Source organism: Xiphophorus maculatus, chromosome 11 (assembly GCF_002775205.1).
Source record: "Xiphophorus maculatus strain JP 163 A chromosome 11, X_maculatus-5.0-male, whole genome shotgun sequence".
NCBI lineage: Eukaryota > Metazoa > Chordata > Actinopteri > Cyprinodontiformes > Poeciliidae > Xiphophorus > Xiphophorus maculatus.
This window is the reverse complement of record NC_036453.1, coordinates 25,837,196-25,864,086: the sequence shown is the minus strand read 5'-3', so window position 1 is coordinate 25,864,086 and position 26,891 is coordinate 25,837,196. Positions and strand designations below refer to the sequence as shown.

The 26,891-nt window shown below is 40.0% G+C and overlaps 1 protein-coding gene across 2 annotated transcripts in view; it reads left to right on the top strand.

Annotated features, from left to right (window-relative positions):
* The window catches only part of camkk1 (calcium/calmodulin dependent protein kinase kinase 1), a 64,960-nt gene that overhangs the window by 20,294 nt on the left and 17,775 nt on the right, over positions 1-26,891 (top strand). For both annotated transcript variants that reach the window (XM_023342605.1, XM_023342604.1), the window contains exons 2-9: positions 5,177-5,593; positions 11,091-11,138; positions 12,696-12,749; positions 15,876-15,927; positions 16,493-16,626; positions 24,055-24,091; positions 24,434-24,455; positions 25,173-25,261. In XM_023342605.1, coding sequence (XP_023198373.1) covers positions 5,261-5,593; positions 11,091-11,138; positions 12,696-12,749; positions 15,876-15,927; positions 16,493-16,626; positions 24,055-24,091; positions 24,434-24,455; positions 25,173-25,261 — 769 coding nt within the window. In that variant the 5' untranslated portion in view covers positions 5,177-5,260. The remainder of the gene's footprint in view (positions 1-5,176; positions 5,594-11,090; positions 11,139-12,695; positions 12,750-15,875; positions 15,928-16,492; positions 16,627-24,054; positions 24,092-24,433; positions 24,456-25,172; positions 25,262-26,891) is intronic.

Genomic DNA, 26,891 nt, shown 5'->3' with positions numbered 1-26,891 from the left:
GTTAAATGTTAAGCCAGCTGCCCAGCAGTTAAAACTCGGATCAAACTGGGGCAGGAAACCAAACATCTCAAATCTATAACAGAAGTGTCACAGTACATGTAGGAATCAGACCAAAACACTGACGGGACATTAGGAGTTTCTTGAAGGCAAAGGGAACCAACAGGAGGGTCTAGTCATGAGAGAAAGAAAACAGTGATCCTAAATACAAGAGAAAGACTGTGGCTGATCAAAACAGGGTGCAGCTGTGAGGAGAGAACAGCCTGGCAGGCTGAGGGAGAGAGAGAGAAATTAACAGCATAAGCTGAGCAGAGGATGAGTAAACATAAACTGAGGGACAGGCAGAAGATAAACCTAAATGAAAATAACAAACTGAATACAAAGAAAGAGCTAACAGAAAAATCTAAACATAGGTGAATAAACAGCTAATCTAAATAAAAGCAAGACAGAAACAGGAAAAAAATTGCTAAAGCTGAGTACAAACTAAAAAAAATATCAAATTGGAGAAACATTAATGATTAAAACCCAAAATCCTGACAAGAATGAACAAGGAAAGGGCCATCAGTCAAGAGTCGATGTCTAAAATTAAACGTGAATGAAATAATGTGGCGCAGCGTAAAAAGTAAAAATGAAATTGTTGTGAGAGGTGACTTTGCAGCAGTGAATCCAATTTTTCAGCCCTTGAGGGTCGATGCTCTGCTGTCTCTGCTTTAGTTGAAATGGGGACATTTCCTCATCTGTGTGCCATCAAGTGTTCCTCGTTTATTTAAGCCGGGTGCCCCCGTGAACTGAAGTTCCTGCTGAATCGTGGGGTGTACTTAGTTTTACACAAGCAGGTTTCCTATCTTTGTTTAAACCTTTGAGTCCTAAACCGTAATTCTTCCATAGTTTGCACCATCTGAAAAATTCCAACGGTTTCTGAAAGAGGAGACGTTGTGCTTTCCAGCCAATATCGGGTTATTATGGTAATTTAATCCCAGGGAGTGAAATTATTCTGAGGGGCGCTCTTTTAATAGACAATAAATTCTGAAAATAACTTGCTAGATATTGAAAGTTATGGATTAACGGGAAAATATATTTACTCACAGGACATTTTAGGAACTGCATACAATTAAAATAAGCAAAAATATCCAAGCAGACATTTAAAATTTAGGACATAAAAGGTTAATTATCTCAAGGTTCTATTTAACCAATTCTTGAACCCCGTAAGGACTGGCTGATTTTTCTGATGAGTAAAAAACCTTAGGATAGAAGGAGGGTGTACTTTCTATTTCCCACAACTGATTTATTTGCTGTAGTTAAGCATTTCAAACCATAATTTGGACCAGGATGGCTGGATTTGATGTCAGCACACAGCCAAAAGATGATTGAAAGCAGGTTAGGGGTAAAAGTGGCTCACAAATGGAAACCAAATCAATTTATCTCTCCTCGTGGCAACAGGCCATTCATCCCTCTTACTGTAATTGTTTCTGGTGTTTGCTACATGCTGTATGTCAACAGGAACATTTTCAAGAGCCCTAGAAGAAAGAATACAAAGCTTGAGGTGAATATGCTCTGTAAACCAACAAATGTTGTTGGCTCAACTCCAGTGCCATAAACTGTGGGGGATTGGCATTGAATTGATGCAAAAGGTTGAGTTTAATCACCTCATATTAAAACAAAATAAACAAACAGAAGTTGCTTTTTCAGTTTTTAAAATTTTTTTAATCATATCTAGAAAGTCACTGCAGTAAACGACCAAACTCTCATACTTTTTATGAGCCTCGGTGAAGCGTTGGGACAGAGCGAACGTCACAGCTGGTCCATTTCAACTGAAAAACAATTATCTGACAAGGTGGATTGAAGCTGCAAATATACAAAGGTCCCATGTGAGATGAAATATTAGTCCTAATGGAACCCCCCCCCCCCTCCCACATCCCCCCAAAAAACTGCATAATGCGCTTGTGTAAACCAATAGAAAGTCTCTCAGCGCAGCTAAAATTGATAACCAGAGCAGGACTTCTCCTCCGCCGCCCACTGCTGCCAGGATATCGCTCCCACATGCATCTCGCTGAGTGGAACCACAGCAGAGAGAGCGAGAGCCTGTTTCAGGAGACGCATAATCACCAGTTGGGATGAGAATTAGCAAAATATGACAGTTCCTCTTTGTTGTCGTTCAAATGAGTCAGGACGCAGACAATGCACTTCCCCCTCGCTGCAGGTGGTTAAAAGGACTCTTCCCGCTCGTGCAATGCATATCATTTAAATAACAGCCATTCGGAAACCGAATCGGGCGGACGTTGATGTGCGCATGTGCCGCAGGGCGATCGTGGCCCTGACGCCTGACGAGCACTGCTCCACATGACATCCCTTTCAAGTCATTAAGCTTGTCTGAGTAATGGATGAGAGCGGCCATTTTGTCACATGAGCCAACAGAGTCGCTGTCAGGTTGCATCACTGATGTCATTAAATGGTTTTACTTCCCACCATGTGGCGCTTCCCATTGTGATGCCGGATGATTCAAGGATTTGTTTGTCTACAGAAAGCCTGTAGGCTTCAGAGCTGAAGCGACAGGGACTGTTGGTGAAGGCCAGACCTTTTGGCTCAATGCAGTTTTTCTTTCCATTTTGACATTCTGAATGTGTTGCTGTCTTCTGGCAATGGGGGAAAATGAAGCACTGTTTTGTTTTTTCTTGTTGCTGAAATCGGACTTTCTCTGCATAGTTGTTAATACTGCAGTATTATTAAATGCGTCGCACAGCAGCGCACCGTTTACAGAACTAATAGTGGAGCTGATTATGGCTTGGTTTTAAAGTTTATTCAACAATAGGATCTGACAGTGTTGTTGCAAGATCATAAGACGAAATAAGCTAGTTTATGAAAATATCGCAATGTTCTTTTTTCCCCACTATCAAGCAGCCCTAAACAACACCAAGCAGCATAAGTCCTGATGGAACATGCTTTAATCAATTTATTTATATTTTTGAGAACATTTTCCAACCTTTTATCAAGTTTTAGTGAGCATTTGTGTAAATATTAGTTTAAATATACCTAATAAAAATGTTCGGTTAGTATCACTTGTCCTTTATCGGAATAAATTTCTTGTCATGATAAAAAATTTAATTTATCGCCTTCATGATAAATTTCATATTTAAAAAAAAAAGAGAGAACTGTTCATTTTGTCAAATTTTGTGCTATTTTCTAAACTGTTTGTTCAATGAGAGTAATAATAAATATCAAATAAATTTGAAAATATTAAATGCAATGTAGTGATACAAATCATACTTCTTTTTGTGAAGCGCTTTACAAATGAGAATGTTTTCCAAGAGACACGTGTGTTTGTGAGGCTGTTACTGCTGTCTTACGTCCACAGCCATATAATCACCTAAAAAAAGAAGTAAACAATAGTTCTCGTCACTCTTATTGTCATCACAATAGTGTAACAACGTAATATTGTGATAAAACTAATCACAATTGGCAACTGATTCATATCGCCAGTGAGTGTAGAAAAGACAGTCAGGTGGATGAAGAACTGCAAACCACCTTGAGATCCAGGAGCACATCACTGCTGTGTGTGACTGTACCTTTCTGACACACTTCAGGAATAGCATTCTGCAACATGGCCCACTTCCTGAACACCTCCAAGGTGACCTTGCATTCAGCCTCCCTGTCTCACTTTTGGGTTTCTTTTCTAGTAGCTTACGTAGGTAGCAGAGACTTCTGTCCTCCAAAACCTGAAGCAGATGTTGGAGAGAGTTTTACTACTTTTTTTCCCCCCGTCTGACATCTTTTTCTTTATATATGAAAGGCTAGAATGCACTTAACAAATTTTTGGTTATTCAGCCAAATTTAAGCTTCATGTCAGTCTGGCTTTGTGTGTATTTCACAGGGGTACAGTGGGTCATGACCGAAGGCATAACGTGTAATTAGCTTTTCAATGAAAGGGGTTGCTTTTATTATTTCTGACATTTGTTTGAATTAATGAGCACATGTCTACAGTAAGAAACTTGACCCACCAGGCCACCCACATACAGAAGAAGATGACATTTCCTATTTGCATCAGACCGCTTAACTAAACTCCAGCCTCTGGTTTGCGTTGGTACTTCGATCAGCTTTACTTGTTGAGCTTTAGTTGTGTGAACAGTTTGGTACCAACGGGCACCGAGGCATTTTAGAAGAGCATTTTAAATGAATCGGTAATTTTCTAAATGTATACAAGCTTGTTTTTGAGCTTTGAGTCATTCCTGCAGGTGCAGATCTCTTGCACTTATTCATATACAAACGGCATATTTTATCGAATAAATTTTTTTCTTGCGCTTTTTCTACTAACTTAAAGAAATGACAAATGAATGAAAATATTTTTAGAAAGTGGCTTTTACTCCTATCATCCCTTCTGCAGGTATTAAGACCATGCTATGAGAATTTTTCTTTAAGTATTTATAATAACAGAATACAGATATAATTTTACCAGAAGCAGAAAGCTTGGATAGAGTTGTCATGATCTGACACAAGCAGCTCGGTCTGTGTGGTTCACGCAATTTCCAAGTTTTTTTTCCTCAAAAATTTCTATTAATCTCAAAATTTTGGGGTCTTTTCTAACTAATTTTTGACTTTTAAAATCCTTGTGAAAAATGTATTACTCCTGTTTTGTCTTTTTTTTCGTTTTAAATCTACAATGGCCCTAATACACCATTGTATGATGTTGATGTCGTAGAAAATGTTGTATTTTCTTTACTGTAAAACTTGTAAAACGTCATTCCTCATTTTCCATTTTTTTTGTTTTCATAAATTTACAACTTTAATCTTTTGCATCATTGTCATTATTTGGACTCTAGAGTTGAAATAATGACACTAGAGTCAATGTACAAAAAATATTTTTGTAATATTATAAAAAACATTTTTTGTACCATTATGACTTTATTCTTGAAATAAATAAAAAAGTTGTAGCCTGCCCCTAATGTTCTGTCGTAGAGTTGACCTGAATTCAAAGTCCAAATAAATAAAAGTTGTAAAAAAGGCTTATCAAACAAAGATGGCGGCCTTGGGCGTACCAACATCACTCTAAACTATGGCTTGCATTTGTATAAAAAAAATCATCCAGATTTTCCAACATTTAAAACAAACATTTTTATTTATCAATTGAATCAATTTATCGCCCAGCTCAAACCCTTACCATATTTCATTTCCTATTTGATTCCAGTTCAGCTGAGGACCGCAGGCTGGCCCAGGTCACATTGATGCTGCTGGGTGCTTCTTGGTACACGATCACCCCCCTCTGGACGCCATGGCGATGAGCAGTGACCCGGGCTGCGAGAGGCTGGACCCCAACTCCTCCAAACAGACGAGCAGTCTCACCGACATCATGGCCGCCATGACGATGAAAGACCCCGAAGGCTCGTCTGCCAACGGCGTGAAGAACGGAAAGGCTCAGCAGGAGGGCATTCAAGGCAAGAGGGTCCAGGTGCTGCGACCTCACCTGTCCGGCAGGAAGCTGTCCCTTCAGGAGAGGGGCACCTATCTGTCGGCGGGGTCAGAGGGAGGTTACACACACATCTCCCCTCGAGGGGCTCGCAGGCCCACGGTGGAGTCGAAACGGGTGTCCATATCAGACTCTCAGGTGAGGCTTTTACTTTTCTGTTTATCTGAATAGAAACCTCTGAGGGATGGTACAGGTTGACGTCAGACACGAGGTTTCTCTTTTTTGGTTTTACTTAAAGGGGCAGTATTATGTAAAATTCACTTTTTAGTTAGTCCAAAACAAACCTTGAGTGTTGCTTTGACTCTTTTATGAATGCTTGAGGAATCCTTTAATCTCCTGTGGCAACCATCCAGCTGTGGAAAACGCATCGGCTTTCGACAAAGCTCCTCCTTGGAGTTGGAGTTTCTAGCCGAGCAGCCCACCCCCACAGCTCCGCCCCCACTCAGCTCCTTCAAACTTGTGGCAGCAGCAGATAGCAAACAACTGGTGGAACTGTGCGTTTGCTGAACTCATTATATAAAACACTGCTTCTCACTGAAACGCTAAGAATGCTGTTAAAGTGTTAATAGAGGAACAATGTTGTGATGACTTCCTGAAGGCGGTGTGTCGGAAAGAGCAGGAGCTTCTTAAAGTGACAGAGGCCCAATTTTAAGGCGTTCAATTGCGAATCAAAAATTAGATCAAATCAAATTCTATTTGTGTAGTACATTTCAGCAACAAGGTAGTTCAAAGTGTTTTACATCTTAAAAACAGAAAATCAACAATTGAAACATTACATTAGTCAATTTTATTTTTTTTAATATATATATATATATATATATATATATTGATATATACAACAGAAGCTAAGTTTTACTTGATTGTGCTATAAAATGGCTGTGTGAATGTGATGTAAATATATAATTCTGCCCCTTTAACATTCAGAGTCAGAACTTGACCTGAATCCTTTCCTCTCAGCTGCTTTTCACCGTTTCAACAAAGTGAAATGACAAACCCAGTGTTGCGTTCATAACGGAGCAGGATGTGCACGATCCAAACAGCCACAGCTACTTGACACATTGTGAGTGCACTCGAGCTGTTATACAGCTGCTTACTGAGCTTTTTTTTTTTTTTTAGTCAAATAGCTGTGAATGCATTTTAAATACAGCGGACAGTTATTGGAGTTTCGACACTTCTTTTAATGAAATGGATAAATCTAACCCCTGAAATCAGCTCACAGCTTTCCTGTATAACGACCTGATAGATGAGCTCCTATATGTGATCTCAGCTCCCTGCTCCCCAGAACCAGACCGGTACTTGGTGCCAGCCGACAGCTGACTGCAGCGCGACAAGGCAAAAACAAACCTTTACTGATCCTTAGAGATTACCCTCATGGACAATCAGTTTGTTGTGTTTCAGTTTTCTTTCTTTGACGCAGCTTCGTCAAATTAGAACCTTCAGTGAAAAGCAAACTTACCTTCTAACCTGAGTTTTTGTCCAACCTTGAAGTGGAACGAGGAGTGTTGCTCTGGAGGTCTGAACTCTGCTCTGTCTGGCTAATTGCTGTACCAAGTGACCAGGATGAAGTTTGTTCACATTGTGCCAATTCCCCCAAAAATATTGTCTCAAGGCATTTACGAAGAAATTCAATCCAGTCGTACAAACAGGTTCAAAGTTCCACTTATTCCAAGTGGAACCTGATTACAATAGAAACCAGACGCTTACTAAGTAAAAATACACAAACATTTTTTTCCTCACTCTTTGGTTTGGACATTTTTGTTTTAGTGATATTAAGTAATACGTTTTTGTGTTTATGAAAGTTCAAAATGCGTTGATATGTACTTGTGTTCCCAGGTGTGTGTACTAGGCCAGAGTCAGGACAAAGAATAGAGGCGACAAATCAATAAAAAGCAGGTGATTCAGACTATGGTTTATAGTGGAAGATGTGATAGTGGGATTGCACCACGTAGGCAGTTACATCATTTCTTCTAATAATTTTCATATATCCGGTTTGGATGAGAAAAAGGAACAAGAAAACCGTTGTTTTGCTAATTATCTGTGTTAGCATCGACAAGCCGTTAAGATAACGTCTGGTTAGAAACCAAAAAAAAGTATATTTGTTAAAAGCTGTTTATTCAAGTGTTTGGCAGCGGGATATATCATGTGTAGCATATGGAGAGTAGTAGCTGGTTACACGTGTAATGTAGAAGGGGTATCATCTGGCACTAGGAGTCTCCTGCATATCCATCATCCCCTTGCATTTTTCAATTCGGCGTGAGCATTAAAAATGCATAAGATCTGCCGGGATGTGGAAGCCCTCTGAATTTAACAGACTGCTGCCACAGATGAGCAGAGCTGTCATCGTGTTCGTTCCCGTCCTCCTCTTACTAAGACTTTATGAAGGACCGGGTTATATTTTAGTTCTCTCACTGGATTTGCAAAAATGACACTTTACAGAGGAAGGCGACAACACTTCCTGTCTGCGCAAACAGCGATTACGCCATTTTTTTTTCTTGGAACCTGAGGGGAATATGTGGTTAGCTTAATAGCTTTAAAAAGGTGCTTAATGTTTTTATTTGTTGTAAGAGAAGGTCTAAATGATTTGCCTGTGTCTCAGCTCTTCTTAAAAACAGAAGAAATCTTTAGATAATGCCATCTGAAGAAAGATGCTAACACCTCTTACCTAACTGCTGATTTCTTTTTTTTTTTTTTACCCAGCTTTGTAAACACGGTCTACACATCATTTCCTGCCACAAAGGGAACTGGGTTCAAATTCAAACACAATAACTTTGCTGTTCAGTGGATTAAAGTTGGGATTAAGATAATCCAGAGGAAATAGGAGATTAATCCAGGGCTGCGGGAACAGATAGACTGTAATGTGCCGAACGTGGTTATGGCTGTGAGAGCACAAGACAGACCGGAAACAAATTAAGAGGTCTGAGCCACTTAAGTCACCCCGTGACATTGTCACAACAAAAGAAGAAATCCAGCTGTAGATTCACTAATATGACGAATCCACTGTTTACTAAACAAACAGGCATTTTTACAGATTTTTTTTTACAGTATAGCACCAATCCATACACAAGGCGATAGAAGGCGAGGTTGTTGCGTTTGTACAGCAAGCATTGATTTAAACGGTGATAAATCTGCTTCCCGCTCCAGATGTGACAGTGCTTCAGTTTTTATTTCATTCTGACCAAGGAAGAAATAGTTTTACTCTCACTAGACTTAAACGTCAAACACAGATTCATCTTTTTGTCATATTTTTTGAAGCTCCAACAGCAGGGCTGGTACAACCGGCTGCAGAAAGTCTGCACATTAGCACAATCGGGCACATCGTTAATCCATAAAACATGCCTTAAAATGTTCTTGAACATTTAATCAGAGCAACATGGAGTAAGCGCTGTGTTTATAGCAGATTAAAATTACACGGGGCGTGCTGTGGTGGCGCAGGGGGTTAGCACGCCCAACGTTTGGAGGCCTTAGTCCTCGTTGCGGACGTCGCGGGTTCGACTCCCGGTCCCGACGACCTTTGCCGCATGTCTTCCCCCCTCTCCTCACCCTCCTTCCTGTCTGCCTACTGTCAAAAAAATACGAGCCACTAGCGCCGCAAAAACTCTTCGGAGAAAAAAAAAAAAAAATTACCCACCTCTTCAACCCACCTCCACACCTTCTCCATCTCCATGCTCTTGGCTCTCCGGGCCTCCATCTTTCTCCGACCTCCATCACCAGTGTACAGGAAGACATTCCTAGTCAGCATTGGAAATGCTCATCTAAGCTTATTGCATTTCACAACAAAATGTCTTCCGCCAGGGTCTGAGCACCAAAGAACTTTAATTCATTCATGTCAATAAACCCTTTTAATCGCTGTTTTTCTCCGCCTGAGTCTCTCCAGACTGAAATAAATCATATGAATAGAGGCGGGCTAAAAAGTGAGTCCTTTTAATATTTAAACAGTGTTAAAACAGAATATTGGTTTCCTTAATATTCACTATTAAGCACCACTTTGTGTTGGCGTATAACATAAAATCCTAATGAAATACATGGAGGATTTCTGTTTTAAACGGGACAAAATGTGGAAAGCTCTTGCGAAGCATGCTTCCCGTGAGTCATGTGGGGCTTCAGTGTTAAAGAGATTGTCTGACATTAAAGAAAAGATGGAAAAATCCCCAGCGACTCATTCCAGCACTAGAGTTGGATTTTTGTGAGAAGCGTTTTAATGTGTCAGATGTACTTGAGGCTTTCTGAATGGTTTGTCTGAGTATTAAGTGAAGCACCATGTCTACAACTCCCCTCCACCTTTTTCTCCTACTTTTTATATTCTTGTTCATCTCTCCTCAACCAATCAAAGCAGTGCTGTTATAAGGTGCTTATATATCCTGTTTTCACTCCTGTGCTATATTCGCAGCCATACAGTCATAGCAAACTACATACAGTTTCATGAGTCCTTTAAATTCTTGAAAGCTTGTGAATTTGAAAAAAAAAAGAGACAGTTAAAGGTCCTGGAAAGTTTTTGAAAGCAGCCATGAAAAGACACCGTCGTTGAAAGTCCTTAAATGTTTTTTTGTGTGTGTGTGTGTGTATGAAAATTTACATGGATGTTGACGGTTGTCAACATGTCATTATTTCTGTTTGTTCGGCGCCACATTCTGCGAACAGAGAAGTCTTGAGCCGAACAGCTGTTAATGTTAGCTCAATATTTGGAAACGTGGCCAAAAACGGCCATCTTGGTTCACCTCTGCTGCCATCGCTAAAACTACAATCAAACTACATTTCTAAAACGTCATTTCTAAAGCGTCGTTTTTTATAGCGTCTTCTGTTCGCTGATCGGTCCCGTTGAAATTCTACCAGAGGAATCCAAGTGAATGGGAGAAAACCCAGATTGGGCTGTGAAGTGAAATTTGAATTGAGCGGAATTGCATAAGAAGGTAATAGCCAGATTAGTAATCCATCTAAATTTGACATTCTTACGAGACAAGCTACGCTGCCTGCTGGCTCCACGTCCAAATAATGAGTATTTTGAGTTCTGCGCTCACCTTCCATCCTTCATCCTGTAAACAACGCTCCAGGCTAGGCCCCCGGCTGAAACCAGAAAGCCGCTTTCAGCCCCGTCTCTCTACAGTTCCACCTCTTCCTTCTTCAGTCAGAAATCCCCTGCTCACTTTCTGCTCATTACCGTGCAGTCCTGCACTCTCAGCACTAGCCTCTTGACAAAATATCCTCCCTCCCCACCACCACCACCACCAGACCCTCACCTTTCCTCTCGCCTCCTCTTCTTCCTCCCTCTTCCTCCTCCCCTTGTGTCCCGCTGTGGTCTGCTCTGCGCTGCCGCAGCCCTGGCTGACTCCGTGCTGGTACGGCGGTTGCTATGGAGCTGCAAATCAGCCATTTAAGCAGTAGCACCCTAATGGATTTGCAGACAGTAAACAGAAACTACAGACTGCATCATTTCCTGCGTCTCAGAAGTAAATGACTTGCAGGGCACGTGGAGACACACTCACCCAGAGGGAATGTGTGTTTTTTTCCTTCCCTCTGTACCAATGAATATATACAGTATATATATTTTTTTTTTTCCTTTCGTTGAAATGCTGCAAATAATAACTGCAAAGGATGATAACACTAATAATTAACTCTCCATCTTTTGTCATCCTTCCAGGATTGTATCCAGCTGAACCAGTATAAACTGAAGAGTGAGATTGGAAAGGTGAAGTTGGTTTTTTTTCTCTTTCAAAAATGTCAACCCTTAAAAACATAAGAAGCGCCACAAAGACTGTTCTTTAAATACAGCTAAAAACCGACATTTTCAATATACAATCATTTCGTACAATAAAATCGCTGCCTAAGAGAGTGAGTGTACAGATTATTTTTTCTTTTCATTTTTTTTCTCCTGGAAAACCTTTCAAGCCACATACTGAACAGGGTTGTATGAGTCACAGGCAACAGAAAGAGGGTCGGAGCTAAAGTTTGAAGCTTCAGTCTTTACACCCAAAATAACCCGGTCACTTCAAAATTTATACCGGGTGTATGATCTGTGGGGGAAAGACTCAGAAACAATGAGTTTCTTTAAATCGAGGCTAAAACCCGCCAGTTTAGAGTTGCCTTTGATTCATAACACTAACTTTATTGTTTGCAAAAATGTACGTTTTGTTTACATCTGACGGTCTGTCAGATGCCTCATGTAAAAACGACGTCTGTCGCACAAAGTACAAAGAAAATAGTTTTTGTCGAAGTGGCCACAAAAAGAACACATTTCATTCTTGCCATTATATTTAATACTTCATAAGAAATTCAAATGCAGAGAGAATGCATTTCTCAGTTCTTAAAAAGTTTGTACCAACTTTTAGGGCTGTGCTTTCGTGATATAAACTTACAAGTTTTTTTTATTTTCTCCTTTTCAATTCATTTCAATAAAAAAAAATCTTTAATAATCCCAAAGGGAAATTAAATTTGGTTTTAATCTATCTTATTCAAGTTTCTTCCTTCAAAAAGTTTTTGGCGATTCTTTCAGATTGTGTTGCGTTATGTTTTTTTTTTTTTTGTGGAGGCGTATTGTCTGCTAATTGAAGCAACATAAGTTTAATGCTGAAATAAAATTTTCAGCCAACCAACTGTTGCATTTATTCTGCTATCACAATAAAGCACGACATTTATTTTGTTAGTATCTCACTGCTTGCATTAATTTCTCTAAGTAATTTCTAACAAACATAAATTGTGCATTTTCTTTTTCAGGGACATTTATGTAATTTGCTTTCAGCACGCTTCATAATCACGGCGAATAAAAGCAGGACCTCGCCAGTGCAAGCGGTTGTTTTTTTTTTTTTTAGATGCTCGAAGCTTCTAGAAATCTGTTTTGGTGCTTTTGATGGAAATATCTCAGACGGTCATTTATTTTTCAAATAATTTGTAGCAAATTTCAAACGCATCAAACCTGCTAAAAAAACATGCTGACATGTTTCTTGAGAAGGAAACATGTCAGAAAAGGACATGTTTCTTTTGTGTGTGTGTTGGCGTGTTCGTCTGTGTGGGATGAGCTTATTCTGAGCTGCCAAAGAATAAAAATGTGGTTTCTGAATATGAGCTGCGCTGCCTTGTAAACATTCTGTCAGTACGGTGCTACCGTCTGCTCTCTGACGCGATGCTTTAGAAATATCAGCAGTCTCTCTCATGGGTTTAAAAGAAATGTGGAGCTCAAGGAACGATTGCTGCATGTCCCCTTTGTATAGGTCCGTATTTAATGAGTTTTTTTGTTGTTATTTTGTAGGGCTCCTATGGCGTGGTCAAGCTCGCCTACAACGAAGATGACGACAAACATTATGTAAGTCTGGTTTTGTGTCTCAGAAAGGCTTCGTAGACGGACCGCTTGCTTTGTGGTCGTCATCAAACCTTCACCTTTAGTTGTTGACAGAAGACCGCTGGTATCGATTGTGTTTGGGGTTTTTTTCTTCTTTTTTTATCCCGTTGCCTAGCATTGAGTTTTATTTCCTTTGGCTGTCCCTTGTATTGAACCTAAAATAAAAGCTGGTGGCAGTTGAAGTGCATCTTTATTTATATATATATATATATATATATATATATATATATATATATATATATATATATATATATATGTATGTATGTATGTATGTATGTATGTATGTTTTTTTTTTCTTTCTTCAAATATCCTTGCTACTTATGCTTTGTACACCTGCTGCTCTGAGGTCAGTCAACAAAAAAACAACAAAAATAAAATGCATACGAGGCAGCAGTGCAAGGTCATTTTTCGACATTTCCGTCAAGGTAATGTGTTCCCTCGGAAAGCAAAGCGATCTGCAGATGTAAGCCGTCTGATGCCTTAACATAGCTAAGCTGTCCTGTGCAGCAGCAACAATGAAAGCCTCTCGGTGAGTTACGTCTTCTTAAGCTGCCAACTCTGGATGGATTTAAGAAGTACTTTTGAACTGCAGCCAGTGGAAGCTCACGGTTTTCAGTATAAAAATTCAAGCTTATAAACACGCAAGAAGTGTCGGCCGCCGAGCGGTTATGTAAAGGCATGCGCGAGCCCTGAACCAAAGGGCATAAAAAGATCTTTATTCTACAAACTTTGACTCCTGATTGTGATTACGATACGACAGAGCTGCTCAGACGTGCAGCAGCTCGTCGTGACGAGAGCTGGATTTTACAGGGAATTTAGAAATTTTCCATATGTGGGTGAAAAAAAACCCCAACTGCAAAAGCAGGTACAACTGGTGTGATATTTTACTCCGTCTGCTTTTCCAGATTTTCACATTAGTGCAACTAATATGTAAATCTCTTTTGGGCCAGTACATCAGCGTTTTCTTTCAGGCATGATCAAAAACATGCACAATATAGTATAAACTTGACCACAAGGCTAACATTGTGGCCTTCAGAAACTGTACTCTAAGACAAGTAAATGATGAGGCACACTATTGCGTCTTAACTCGTTTCCTGAGGATTGCTTTGCTTCCAAAAGAAGGTCGAGGGGGGAAAAAGTGAAAACTATAAATCTCACTTACAAATAAAAAAAAAAGTCGCTTTCCTTTAATTTCATCATTCCCTTTTCTTAAGCAGCATAACAGCACCCAACTGTGGGAATTAATGGCACAAATAGAGCATTTTAGTTGAGAGAAGGAGCTTTGAGTTGAAGGGCTGTCAAACTCAACAACAGAATCGGTCAAAACTGGATGTCTTGGAAAATGTTGCCAATTCAACAGGATGGAAGTTTATTCTTATATCCCCGATGGCATTTAGTTATAAGATATTGTGAGAAATCTATAAAATGCTTAGGAGTGTCCTTCTGAGAAACGGCAATTTGTTCAGCTAAAACAAAGTGAGTGATTTTCTCACAGGACAAAAAAAACCCAACAGATTTCTGGGTCTGTCAACACCTGCGAATATTGTCAGTTCTCAGCAATTAACAGCTGTGGCGTTCAGGTTTCTGCTGTTAGCCGATGATGTGAGGGGGGCAATTCACACGCCAGTGGTTCCGGTTATCATTTGTACCGTTGAATTGCACAACACCATGCCACGCCTTTACAAGAAAAAGCTGGCTTTGTATCTGTAAAACATAACCTCCATGATGAGACGGTAAATTTGCCATCACTGGTCACTCTGGCTCAATATTATGCTGATGCTCTTCTTCTAGTCAGTAAAAGCTGAAGTTAGTTGAAAAGTGAGTTTTTCAGCTGCTGCTATTCACTAGAGCTATCTACAGTTCACTCCTGGTGTTACAAACAACATCCAAGTGAGGTTATAAATTACCTTTACAAAGAAGTTGCACTGTCTAAGTGACTGAATACTTCCATTTTGACTGAGTAAATAAGCTGTGTATCTTGTTAGCAAAGGGCTTCTGTAGTTTCTGCCTTTATTAATACACACATCTTACAACCCCCCCATGGGAGTTCTGTTTAGCTCAGTAAAGATTGCTTCTTTCATTTCTCTGTATCTCATTTGTCTAGCCTAGCCTAATCTAGTCTACACATGTGATTGATGGAGACATCTTCTGCTTAATGAGGCAGTAATGGGATAATCACACTGGACCCTTCATGCATATTCGACTTGCTCCCAGGCTTTGATCGAAGCCAAAATCCACTCACATTACCTCCTTAGCCTGTGGTTGATATTAAGCTACAGAAAGATTACATTTAATCATGTTTTCGCATTTTTGTTGGAAAACTTCTGTCTCATATTGGTGATGATGAGCCTCTCCTCCCAGTGCAGACAGATTTGATTCAGGAATTGAGACGGACAATGTTTTATTTTTAAGAGGATGTTCATGAGGAACGCAGGCGGCGCGCCATGGAAACCATGTAGAGGCGAGGGGGCCGCCTTCCTGCCGAAGCTGCTTTCTGCACAGTCATAGCCATGACGACCGCAGAGGCCGCTGAGCGACCCTTGAGCATCACGCTTTGTGTTATCGAATTAGAACACGTTCCACCTTTCCGATGAGCTGACAATAAAATCACCAAGTCACTATGGCAGCATGTGCTGACGAATGTGCCAGTGTTGTTTTTCTTTCTTTCTTAAAGATTTGCAATAATTACATTTTTCTTTTTCAGCTGTTTTATCAATTTTTGTATATATTTTTAGGAAAAACGCTCACACACGGCTCTCTTTGGAAGCCAGTAAATGCTGGTTTTGTATTAAAAATTCAGGGGCTGTAGACTTCTCCGGCCTGTTGCAAAGGAGAGTAGCAGATATATCCCTAAAATTTTTATGTTCTGCACTTTGATGTTGGTTTGTGCTGCAACTCGGCTGAAATCCGCAGTAGAACACCCTTAGTAGTTAAAGATTTTGTTATGCAGTTTCATCTAATTAAAAATGTCTTCTTTTTTTTCCCCCCTCCGCTGCTTTTTATACATCTGTCTTTTCTGTTTTTGTAGAGCTTATGACGTATTCCTGGATATGTGGTCATGCTGTTTGATCAGACTTCTTTCTGTCCTAGGCCATGAAGGTGTTGTCCAAGAAGAGGTTAATGAAGCAGTGTGGTTTTCCACGTGAGTTAGTTCCATTTAAATCTGCAGTATGTAACTTTTCTAAAAAAAAAAAAAATAATCTTTTAGATATTTGTTTAAACTGTCACTATGTTGTGACAGTAAGGTATGAGACAGATAATGTGAAAAAATTGAGCTCGTCTAACTTCTCAGTGCTCCCATTGCTAACTAGCGCAAGGCTTGGCTGCTAACTAGCCTTGGGAACACTAGGTTAGTTAGCAAGATCACTAATGACAGTGGATGAACGACTTCTCTGTAATGGTAAGTTGTTCTTCCAGCATTAGCACAGTAGTAGCGAGTACAAGAGGTTGATTGACAGTGCTAAGACTCTCCTGGCTCTGATTGGTTGTTTTTGATCAGGCAGCAGTAGTCGCTCAGGTGGAGTAGATTGATCTTTTCACAGATTATCTGTCTGTCAAGACATGGTGTCAGTTTTAACAAATGGGTAAAACTGTTGTTTGTTTTTTTTTTTTTTAAAGTTACATACTGTAGCTTTAAGGATTTGTAAACTAAATGTTTGACAATAAAGTTGGACCGTGTGTAATCCGGAGTGTGTGGTGCTCTGCAGGTCGCCCTCCCCCAAGAGGACCCAAGGCAGCCCAAGGAGAGCAGCCTAAAGTCTTAGGACCCTTGGAAAGAGTTTACCAAGAGATTGCCATTCTTAAAAAACTAGACCATGTCAACATTGTCAAGCTGGTGGAGGTATGAATTTTCTGCTTTTGTAATTGGTTGCTTCACTCGTCTTTGTTTCATAAGGATTTTTTTGTACTGGAAGGCATTGTCAATGGCTTGGATTCATTGTTACAAAGAACACAAGATAGTCGTTGTTGTTGTTTATTTTTATTGCTGAGTGCTTTTACACGGACGTGCCGTCCGGTTAAACTGTAAATAAAGTAAAAAACAAAACATCAATACTTAGTATTGCAGAATTCAATCAACACAAACTTAAACACGGATTTATTAGCTAGGCTTGACTAACCAGTTATAAGGCAGTTTATTCTTAGAACACTTCGTCATATAATAAACATCGGCCTTCAACTATCACAGCGCAGCAAACACAGCTAGCATTGGGCTAATTAGCGCTAGCAAATTCAGCAAGTTCACGCTTAGAACAGATAACAAAAAACTCATCTCCCCACAGCTTACAGCATTAATAACTCACCACGTTGGGCAACACTCATGAACGCCAGTAGAATATGATTTTATTGTAGCTTCAGCTTGTTAGCTTCAGCTAACGGCAGTCTCGGTGTATTACTGGCCTGCCGCAAGTTTCTTCTCTTGTTTCACCTCCCCTCCGCTACCAATGCAAAACAGCTACAGAGCCCCCTAGCGGAATGGGAGGAGTGAATCCAACATTCATCATTTGGCTAAGCTAGCAGCATCAAGCTAAACGTTTTGAAACGGATCTGTTGAAGCCTTTGCTCCACTTGTTGGATAGAGAAACCGACATCCTTGTTCTGTGTACAGGTGTGCTGAGTTTTAAGCCTGATTAAAGAACAAAAGCATTTAGCACTGAAATGTAATCTAAATGATTCACTGTCACTTTTTTAGGGTTAGCCCTCCAAAAATAGCTAATACAAGAAGACTAGTCTCTACCTTATTTGCAACAACCAATCAAGAACAACAGAACAAACCTTGAGAAACGACCTTGAGAGACAAAAGCACATTTAAACTTCAACATATTAACTCATGCTAGCACAAACAGCTAGCTAGCTTCACTAACAGAAGAACCTAAGCTGCTGCTCTGTTTTATTATCTTGCCGCTTATATTTGTTGATCTAGAACTGGTTTTTACATGAGCGCTTTATTTCTTTACTTCATAAAACTTTTCGTAACATCGGTTCCATCTGCTTTGTATATAGCTGGTGTGTTGGGATCAAGGGTGTAAAATGTGCCGTCTGGTGTACTACTGTGCAAAATAGTGTATGTTTAGCCATGATATCGTCTTTTTTTTAATGATCGCCTGACCCTATGGGAATGAAGGTCGGTGCTTCAAAGTGGTTTTAATATAGCTGATCAAAAAATAGGTCATTCTGGGCGTGCCGCGGTGGCGTAGTAGGGGATAGCGCAACCCATATTTGGAGGCCTTGAGTCCTCGCAGGTTCGACTCCCGGACCCGGCGATCTTTGCCGCATGTCTTCCCCTCTTTCCTTTCCCCTTTCCTGTCAGCCTACTGTCATATAAGGGACACTAGAGCCCACAAAAAGACCCTCTGGAGGGGTATAAAAAAAGTAGGTTGTTCTGTTCTGCAGCTGGAGCCACATAAAGCATTCAGTATGAGAAAGTCACCGTTGCTGACAGAACATTTGCATGCTGTAGCATGAGATTGAGTAAAGTTTAGTAACATCTGAAGTAATGGCATGTAATATGTTCGGTAAAACTGCAACTTTAATGCATTTGAATTGTTTGACATGTCCAAAAACTCTGGGGAATTCTGGTTTAGTCTCATTGAACCACCTCATTAAATCACATTCTGCAATGTTTTTCATTTAGCTGAATTTTAAAGTAGAAAAATGAAGAGCTAAGAAGCGGTTCTGTGTGGATGTTTTCACATCTGCCTCTCTAATGACAGCTAGTAGACATGCTCAGCACGTTTAGCATCCTTTGAGGTCAGGATTATCCTTCACTGTGCTGTCTTCAGATAACCTTTCCCCTCAGCGTGCTGTGACTCACACTTTTTCATTTTAGCTGAAAAGGTGGCTAAATCCCCGTGGTGCCGTAGAACAAGCTGGGAATATGCTTCAGGGTTATTTTTCAGTCACATTTCTTAATCCTTTGTTGATTTATTCTTGGACAAGAAACACTTCTATCCTGCAAATAAACTCCGTTTGATTTCAAGAATTGACAGACGTCCAGGTTCCGCTGGGGCGTTTTGTTTTGGAAAGACCATCGCTGATATCGACGACTGTGACTCAAGACGCACGCCGCTCTCTGGTGATATCATCGGTGTTTTCAGTCCAGCCCAGATGGCGGGGGCAACCGATGCGCTGCTGGGAGTTAAGCTTGGGCAGTCGGGCTGCAGGGAAGCAGTCTGGCTCGCTTGGCTGAATTAAGGGCCAGGACTGCTGAGTTTCCAGGAACAAAAAAAAAAAAAGAAAAGTTGAGTGCTTCTGCACCATGTGCTAGCTCTGACAGAACACCCTCGCTTTCATCTCTTCCATCCTTTGTCCACCCTTGCTTTCTCACACTCCTTATGGGCGCAGGAAATTAGTCCTCGCCTCCTCTCCATCCCTCTCTGTTTGTCATTTTTTAAATGGGGTGTGGCTCGGGCCCCCATCACATACATTAGAGGTACCCAGCTGATTCCTCCGGGAGACCTCACTCCAGTCTCGTCTAATCATGAATATACTGTCCATCCGTCCCTTAAACACTGAGCCCACGCCAAGTGGAACAGACTAAAGCTGATGAAAGTGATTTGGTCATTTGTCACAGATGGTGGGAAGAGACAGACGAGCCTGTGCTGTTCTCACCAGCATGTTTAGCTCTTATCCATTAAAAAGGACTCCATTAAAAAAAAAAAAACAAAGCACATTTTATGTCATTACTCTTTTTTTTCCCCCATCTTAGTCCCTGCAGTAACCAGCAGTTTTGCAGAAAGCTATTGACGGATTTCACTTTGCAAAGGGACGTTTCTAGGTAATGGTTTTGTCTCCAGCTATATTGAAAAAGCATAATGTGTTGTGTAAATAAAACTTTGCTTATTGAAAGCGCTTGCACAAGGCCATGTCAGTAAACATTATTTAAACAGACACAAGCAAACCTTGGAGTTTCCTTGTGGCTTCAGCTGCAAATTTTGGGAACTAGTTGTTCCAGTGTCGGGTGTCCTTGACTGGCGCTGGCCTCTGTTCCAGTCAAAAGCAGCTACCAGGATGTTTAACTCAGGTGACTTGTGCTCTGTGCTTTGTGAAAACTGTGAGCCGTTACCTTGAAGCAGCAAATTGTTGGCTGTGCCGTCCATTGTGAGTCTGTTTTTCATGTGCGGTTTGTGGTTCGAGGCTGGATTGTCAGCCTCAAGGCCGCTTGCTGAGCTGAATGCTTCATGCATATAAGGACGTCTGTCTGAGTCAATTCAGAAAATAATCATGAAATAATAAACATTTATCCTGTTCCGCCTTGCTTCAACCCTATAGGTCGATGAATATATAGATAATTCTTAACTTGTAAAACAAAAACAAAAAAACGCTTTATTTATTGTTGAAATATGAATCGTTATTTCATTCCATACATTGTTTGATAGATATTTCTAAGTATTCTAGATTTTGGACTAGAAGTGATCAAATGTAGCCCACATTGATTATTTTAACTGCAAAATGGCACCAATACAAAGCCGCTAAGCAACTTTAGAGTCATAAGCCACTAATATCTTGTCTGTTACTTTGTCAGCAAATGTAAAAATCTTCTGACTTCACAAATGTCATCAGCATTTGGATGTGACTTTTGTCCAAATGTGAAGAAATCAGTGCATGAACTTGTTTTTCCCATATCTAGATTTTCTCCTGAGTTGCACAGGATGAAGGTCCACTGGGTTTTAGCGCATGTAGTTACATATTCCTGTTTTGACAGATTTGGGTTTTGGGATTGATTAAATTTTAGGTCTTTATTTGACTCTTTGATCAGTGCTTTAGACATGACTGCAAATTAGGGATTCAGTCAAAATTCACCACAAGGGAGAATAACAAGCAGAAAGTAATGACATTGATGTAAGTAAACTACATTTGTTCATGTGTTCAAAACAAAAAACATGACTTGATCTAACATCATTTTACAACTTTTAAAGATTTCAGTTTCCACCAGCCATTAATTTCAGCTTTTAACATTTAACGGGGCTTCCATTGTTAATTTTCCATTATAGCAAGTTATACATTCTCAATTTATACAGAAACAGCATGGAGTTTTGTCTGCCTGAGACTGTAAAAGAATCTTAGACAGACAAAGAAATAAAGACACGTTGGCGGTTTGTTTTAATATATAACAGTATGTGAGATGTCTCTGTCTGACATTTATAGAGCCACCTACTTGAAGCTAAACACTTGATGCAGCTGCGTTCTTACCAGATTTCTGTTCCTCTGTATTTGCCATCTGTCACAAAGGCGGCCCACGAACCCGTGTGCTGGAAAAGATCTGCAGTTTGCTGGTACAGCTGGTTAACTGGGGTGAGACTGAGGCTGACACTGAGAGACTGGGGAGAGATGCTGATGAGGGACAGGCAGGGAGGAAATGAAGGAACATGGAGCTGAACTGAGCCCCCGAGGAGAAACGGGGAGCAGAGGAGGTGGAGACCAGCAGGAAACAGAACGCTGGTGTCACAGGAGAGTGACTCAGAGCACAAAGTGGTTTAATATCTTTGTAAATAGCTGGTGACAGGGACAGACTATTAATAAGGCCTTGATTGCGGCTGGAGACGCTCCCTAGCAGCTCTATGCAGGGCAACCCGCTCCTTTCATCTCACACAGAAAAACAGGATAGACGTTCCGGGCCGGCGAGGAAGAGGAGGCAGCAGTGAAGAGCAGGTCTGCCTCTCATCTGGACTGCAGCCGGTTAAACGCAGCTCCAGCTGAGAGCGTAATCCATTTTCACATTTCGACATGTCAGCGCTGGAGCTACATGCGTATTAGTAATCAGTCAGAAGTCCTGTATATTATATTTTACTGCCACAATTATTTGATGTAGCGACTGTAAACGGAAGTGAGCCGTCGTTAATGTTGTTACTTCTCCGATGCGATGATAGTTTGTGACTGTGATGAAAACATGCACGCTCCTAGATGCGGGTTCTGCTTCTTCTCACGTCGAGAGATAAAATGTCATCTGTTTAGTGTTGTGTTGTGAGTTCTGCTTTGTGCAGTGCAAAAGTATTTTACGCCTTTGACCTTTTGCCACACTTTATGACATTATGACCACAAACTTCCGCGAATGTTATTGGGATTTTAAGTGCCAGGCTGACACAAAGTATGAAAATGTTCACACTTATGTGAACATTCACACCTTCTATTAGCTTTTGTCCAAGCTAATGGGTGATATAGACTTAAAGTTTTAGCACAATATTTTTGATAAGACCTATTTATTATTATTTTTTTTAGTTAACTCTATGGCTGACGCAGCTGACATTGTGCCATAAAGACAAATACTACTGTTGAAGAACGTATACACATAAAGAAGTGATTTGTTTCACTAAGCTGCACACCATGCCTGCATTTAATCATATTTCTATTTTTTTTTTTTGACATTAGAAAAAATTGTAAAATTAAAAATCTACAAAATATGAAAAGTTTTGGGTAAAAAATTATTAATCTGAATTTATTGTGCCACAATAAATAATTCTGATTTATTGTAGCAACATTAAATCAGAAATATTATCATAATAAGACATTTATTGCAATAAATACGAAACGATAAGATAAATGATCACCCCCAACTTATCCCTTTTTAAAAAAAAGCAGTATTTAGCCCCTTTTATACGATGCCCTGAAATGAAATCTAGCACTTACACTAGCATCCGGGCATCAACCTGGTTAAAACCTGGTTAAAATGACACCGTTCCCGGTAACCCAGCAGGAGGAGATCTTCAACGACAGAAACTGTTAACAGGAAAGTCCACAAAACTGGCTATTTTTGGGAAAGTGTCACAATGAAAAACATTGTTGAAAGAAAGCCAATAAATGTCTCATTTGTAATTTGCCACATACGACACACAGCAAATACAGAAAGACGTGTTCAAGACTGAGAACGAAGTTTAAAGCTGTGGTCAGAAGGTCCAAACTCCAGCTGTGCAAAGCTGGTAGAGACGAAACCTTTTACTGTTGTAATTGCACTAAATGGTTCTTCTAGAAAGTATTGCCCCAGAAGGACTAAATAAAAATACTTTCCACATTTTTCAGTTTTGTCTGTAGAAATAATTTTAAAATGATGTAACTTTTCCTCAAAAGGCAGAACTGTAGGCTACTTTGTGTTTTTGTGTAAAATCCCAAGAAAATATTTTTCTTGTGGCAAAAAAATGGGAAAGTTCAAGAGTTAGACAAATTTTTACAACATCCTCTATAAAACTGCTTTATTCAGCAGTGGCATAAAGAACAGCAACTACACTTAAAACTACAGCAGAATCACAACATTGCGTCACTTACTATTTCCGACCATAATCCCTTTGAAGATAACAGAACGAAACCCAGTTTCCGTCATTAAAATCACGTATTTACCACCGTTGTGAAATCTGTCCAGACTGTCTGACCTCTGCTGCCAACTGTTTGTAATCTGCATCCAAGAAAATCTGTCTGCTCAGTGGAAAAACTGTCATTATCAGAGCTCATCTCGCATGCGGCAGTCTGAGGCTCGCAGCCTAATGGACGGGATTAAAACGTCTGCCCACGTTATCCTGTTTGTGGTCAAGCCACCACCCATTTATTTTAGAACGCAACTCGACATGCACGTGAAGATAAGCGGCACTCATTCATTCTATACTTGCACGGTTTTATTCGGTCAATCCGTCCATGCCTTGATTTTATTTAGACATCGTAACAAGGGAAGAACAAAGTCCGGGAATGTAAACTCGAAAGTCGTCAGCATAACAACAAAATCAAATTCCAAATTGCCTCAAAATGAAATCAAATGGCAGGAGACACGGAGAGAGGAGAAAGTCTCCTAGTTTTGACCCCTGAGGCACCACACAGCCAAAACACACAGCAGATGTAGAAGAGCGTCGCTGATATCTCAACCTGATACTGTAAAAGAATAAAAAGAAAAGAATAAAAGAAGGATTTTCTCTGTTGTTTTGGAGATGTCTGAGCATTCTCTGGTCATGAGTTGACTCCTTTTAATGAACAAAAATTAAAGTTTATATGTACTGTTTGTACTGAATGTATTTTTATTCACAAAATGTGTGTAGTTGAGTCATTTTAGCCTTATTTTGTGTTTGTTTTCAGCAAGACAAATGCTGCAAGAAAAATAGCCTTTTTGGCTACTTTTGGTGAACTTACAGAAATGTTAATTAATGTCCATTGTCCCTGCCTAATGCATCAGTATATTTTTAAAAAATCCAAATGTACAGTTTGATGAAGCTAAATTCTGCACATTTTGAACAATGTGTTATTCTGGCTTGAATAACTCAACATTCTCCGTTTCACCTACTTAATATTGCAGGTGCTTGATGATCCATCGGAGGACAACCTCTACATGGGTATGTATGTCTGATTTTCCTTTAATTTATCTGCTTTCTGCTCAGCAACATTTGCCAGTTGGACAGGTGTATGTGTAATTTCTTCAGAACCCAGTATGTCTTTTGCACCACCTCAGGGTTCACACAGTACGTAGGTGAAATCCTCTCTCAGCATTCCCAGATCGCAGTTCTCCTGCTGAACATCAAACTATTCGTGAGCTAAATCTAGGCTGGGTAGACGACGGCTACTAGGAAGTTTGGATGTAATCTCGCTGGGCAGAAGTGATTACAATGAGCTAATGAGTAAAAATATTCCACCTCACATGTATCCTCTTTGTTGTCCCCTTGTTTTGTTCCCGATAGTGTTTGAGCTGATGCGTAAGGGGTGAGTAGAGAACATGTCCTCTGATTTCTGTCTTTCTCCTCCGTCTCTTCCTCATTCCTCCATTTCTCCATCCCATGCTCTGCAGCGCTCATTGCTCTAAGCTTAACACCGTGCCTTAGTTTTTCCTCCATCTCAGACCTCAGAGGAAGACGTTACAGTCTTGGGGGTTTTCACAGTTATTTCCAAAGCCAGCCGGCTAGAAAAGGGCTTCGGGTCGTGATGTTTCTGAATCGTTTAACTGATAACAATAATAAACATGAGTGGTACTTTTTTTTTTTTTTCCTAAATGTGATTTAGTTTTTTTCAATGCCTGGAGAACAAATAAAATGACCCGGATATTTACTTTTGTACTTAGTACTTCATTGGTACATTCAGTACGTCTGCTTTTTACATAAACTCGGTTCAGTTTATCCATCCAGCATTTCAAATGCAGTTTTCTGATCTGATTCGGCTCCATTCGGAATGCAGCATAATTTATGTCCGCTGGTCATATGTTGCCATTTGATCATAAAGTTGTGTGTCTAAGGAAAGCGTTGAGGATAAAGAGGTTGTTGGGTGTGATGAATAACACATAAATAATGTGTTATTTATCACATTCAGTGTTGTCGCCTCACCTTTGCTTCAGACATTAACTCGTTGTTTTTGTTCCTCAATCTGAATCCAGTTTTAAAAGCAATGTCTGAATTTGTGTTTCTGCCCGGCTGTGTGAATCTGCAGTCCAGTGATGGAGGTGCCAACAGAAACTCCTTTCTCAGAGGAGCAAGCACGGCAATACTTCAGAGACATCATCCTGGGCATTGAGTACCGTAAGTCTGCAAATCATGACAAAAGTTGCTAGTATTTAATGCGTGTATGTTTTGGGTATCAGAGCGTCTCCTGGGCGTAAACCATCAGTTTTAATACTTCTTGTTATGATGTACATTATAATGCTAAAGTGTGATTAAAAATTTTAATAGATTGTAATTTTTTTTTGTTTTTATTTGGTGTCTTCCTTTGATCTGCATAAAGGAACAAAATGTTCTTGAGCCTCTGCCGCCGTTCCCTCGCCTCGCCTTCTGGCAGCATTTATGTCCGTCTGTCCGTCCGATCATCGCTGAGCCACAGTTTGGTCCAACAGTTTTTCTCAAGCTGCCTTTTCGCTGTAGTGGAACAATTTCACTTATTTGCTGTTATAGAGCTTGTTCATCCAAAAGGACATTGCTGTCTTTTTTTATTTTTTCTCACGTCACGTTGGTTTGTGTGGAGTATTTACCAGCACTCTAGCGCCTTAAATCTTGAAGATGATCGCAATAGAAAAAAAATCAAGTTTTTTGAATTCCCAAAAATGCTACAAAAGAACACATCGAAGCATCTAAGTTAAGTTAATCTTTTTAAACACAGATTTTTTTTTAGAGTAGACAACAGCATGTCATGATGTCTTTTGAAGAGTGTTTAAAAGATGTTTCCCTTAACGTTAACATTTCTGCCATAGTTCTCCAAACGAGGAACAATCTGATTGCTACAAAAGTATCCACCTCTTTTCAACTTTTCCACATTTTGTTGCAACCAGAGAACTTCAATGCATTCATTCAATGTATGTGGCCTATAGTACAAAACCAACATAACTCTGTACATAATTACAAAACAGAAGAAAAATCATCATTTCAAGTTGAAATCAGAAAAAGAGGCATGTGTTTGTGTTCGCCCGCTTTACTCTGATACCCCTGAAGAAAATCCATTGCAACCAGTCGTTTTCAAAAGTCAGAAGAGTCCAGATTTTTGTAGTTTCGACTCGAGTTGCACAAAATTACTGTATTATAAATACCATAAAGAACGCAGACGGCGTAATAAGGAAGTCATAATTTGCAATGCTGGTCCAATACATTGACTACTCATTTTTAATCCAAAGCAGCGACAAATCAACTTTATATTTAATTATTAGTGAGTTATCTCTGTTTTAGTATTGTCCCGTCTTAATTTAGACTTATCCAGAGTGTGTCTCACCCGTCCTCCATGAATTGTTGGGGATAAGTGACTGATGTCAGACGATACCAGTGTTTTACTTTCACCCTAAACACACCAAGTTCACAGTGAAACAAGGCGGTGGATGCTTTCAATTCAATTTTAAAGAAGGAAACATTTCAGAGGGAATGATGTTGTAGTTATGCTCATTATTTAAGAGTCATTGTAGATTGGTTATCGCTACGGGCAGGAAGGATTTCCTGTTGTAGTGGATGTTGTGTCAGATGTGCAAAACTCTCCCAAAGAGGTTGTACAGCATCTCTGCATTAGCAGGGACATGGAGGTCATCCTGGAACGTTTAGATATTTCCCTTGACGCTAAACACCCTCACTAGCATTCAGTCAAGCCGAAGCTCTGCTAATAGCTAATATTGGAGCCGTGTGCACTGAAGCAGAGAGACGTCTAAAAGTTTCCTTGAGGACGCCGGTCCTCGAG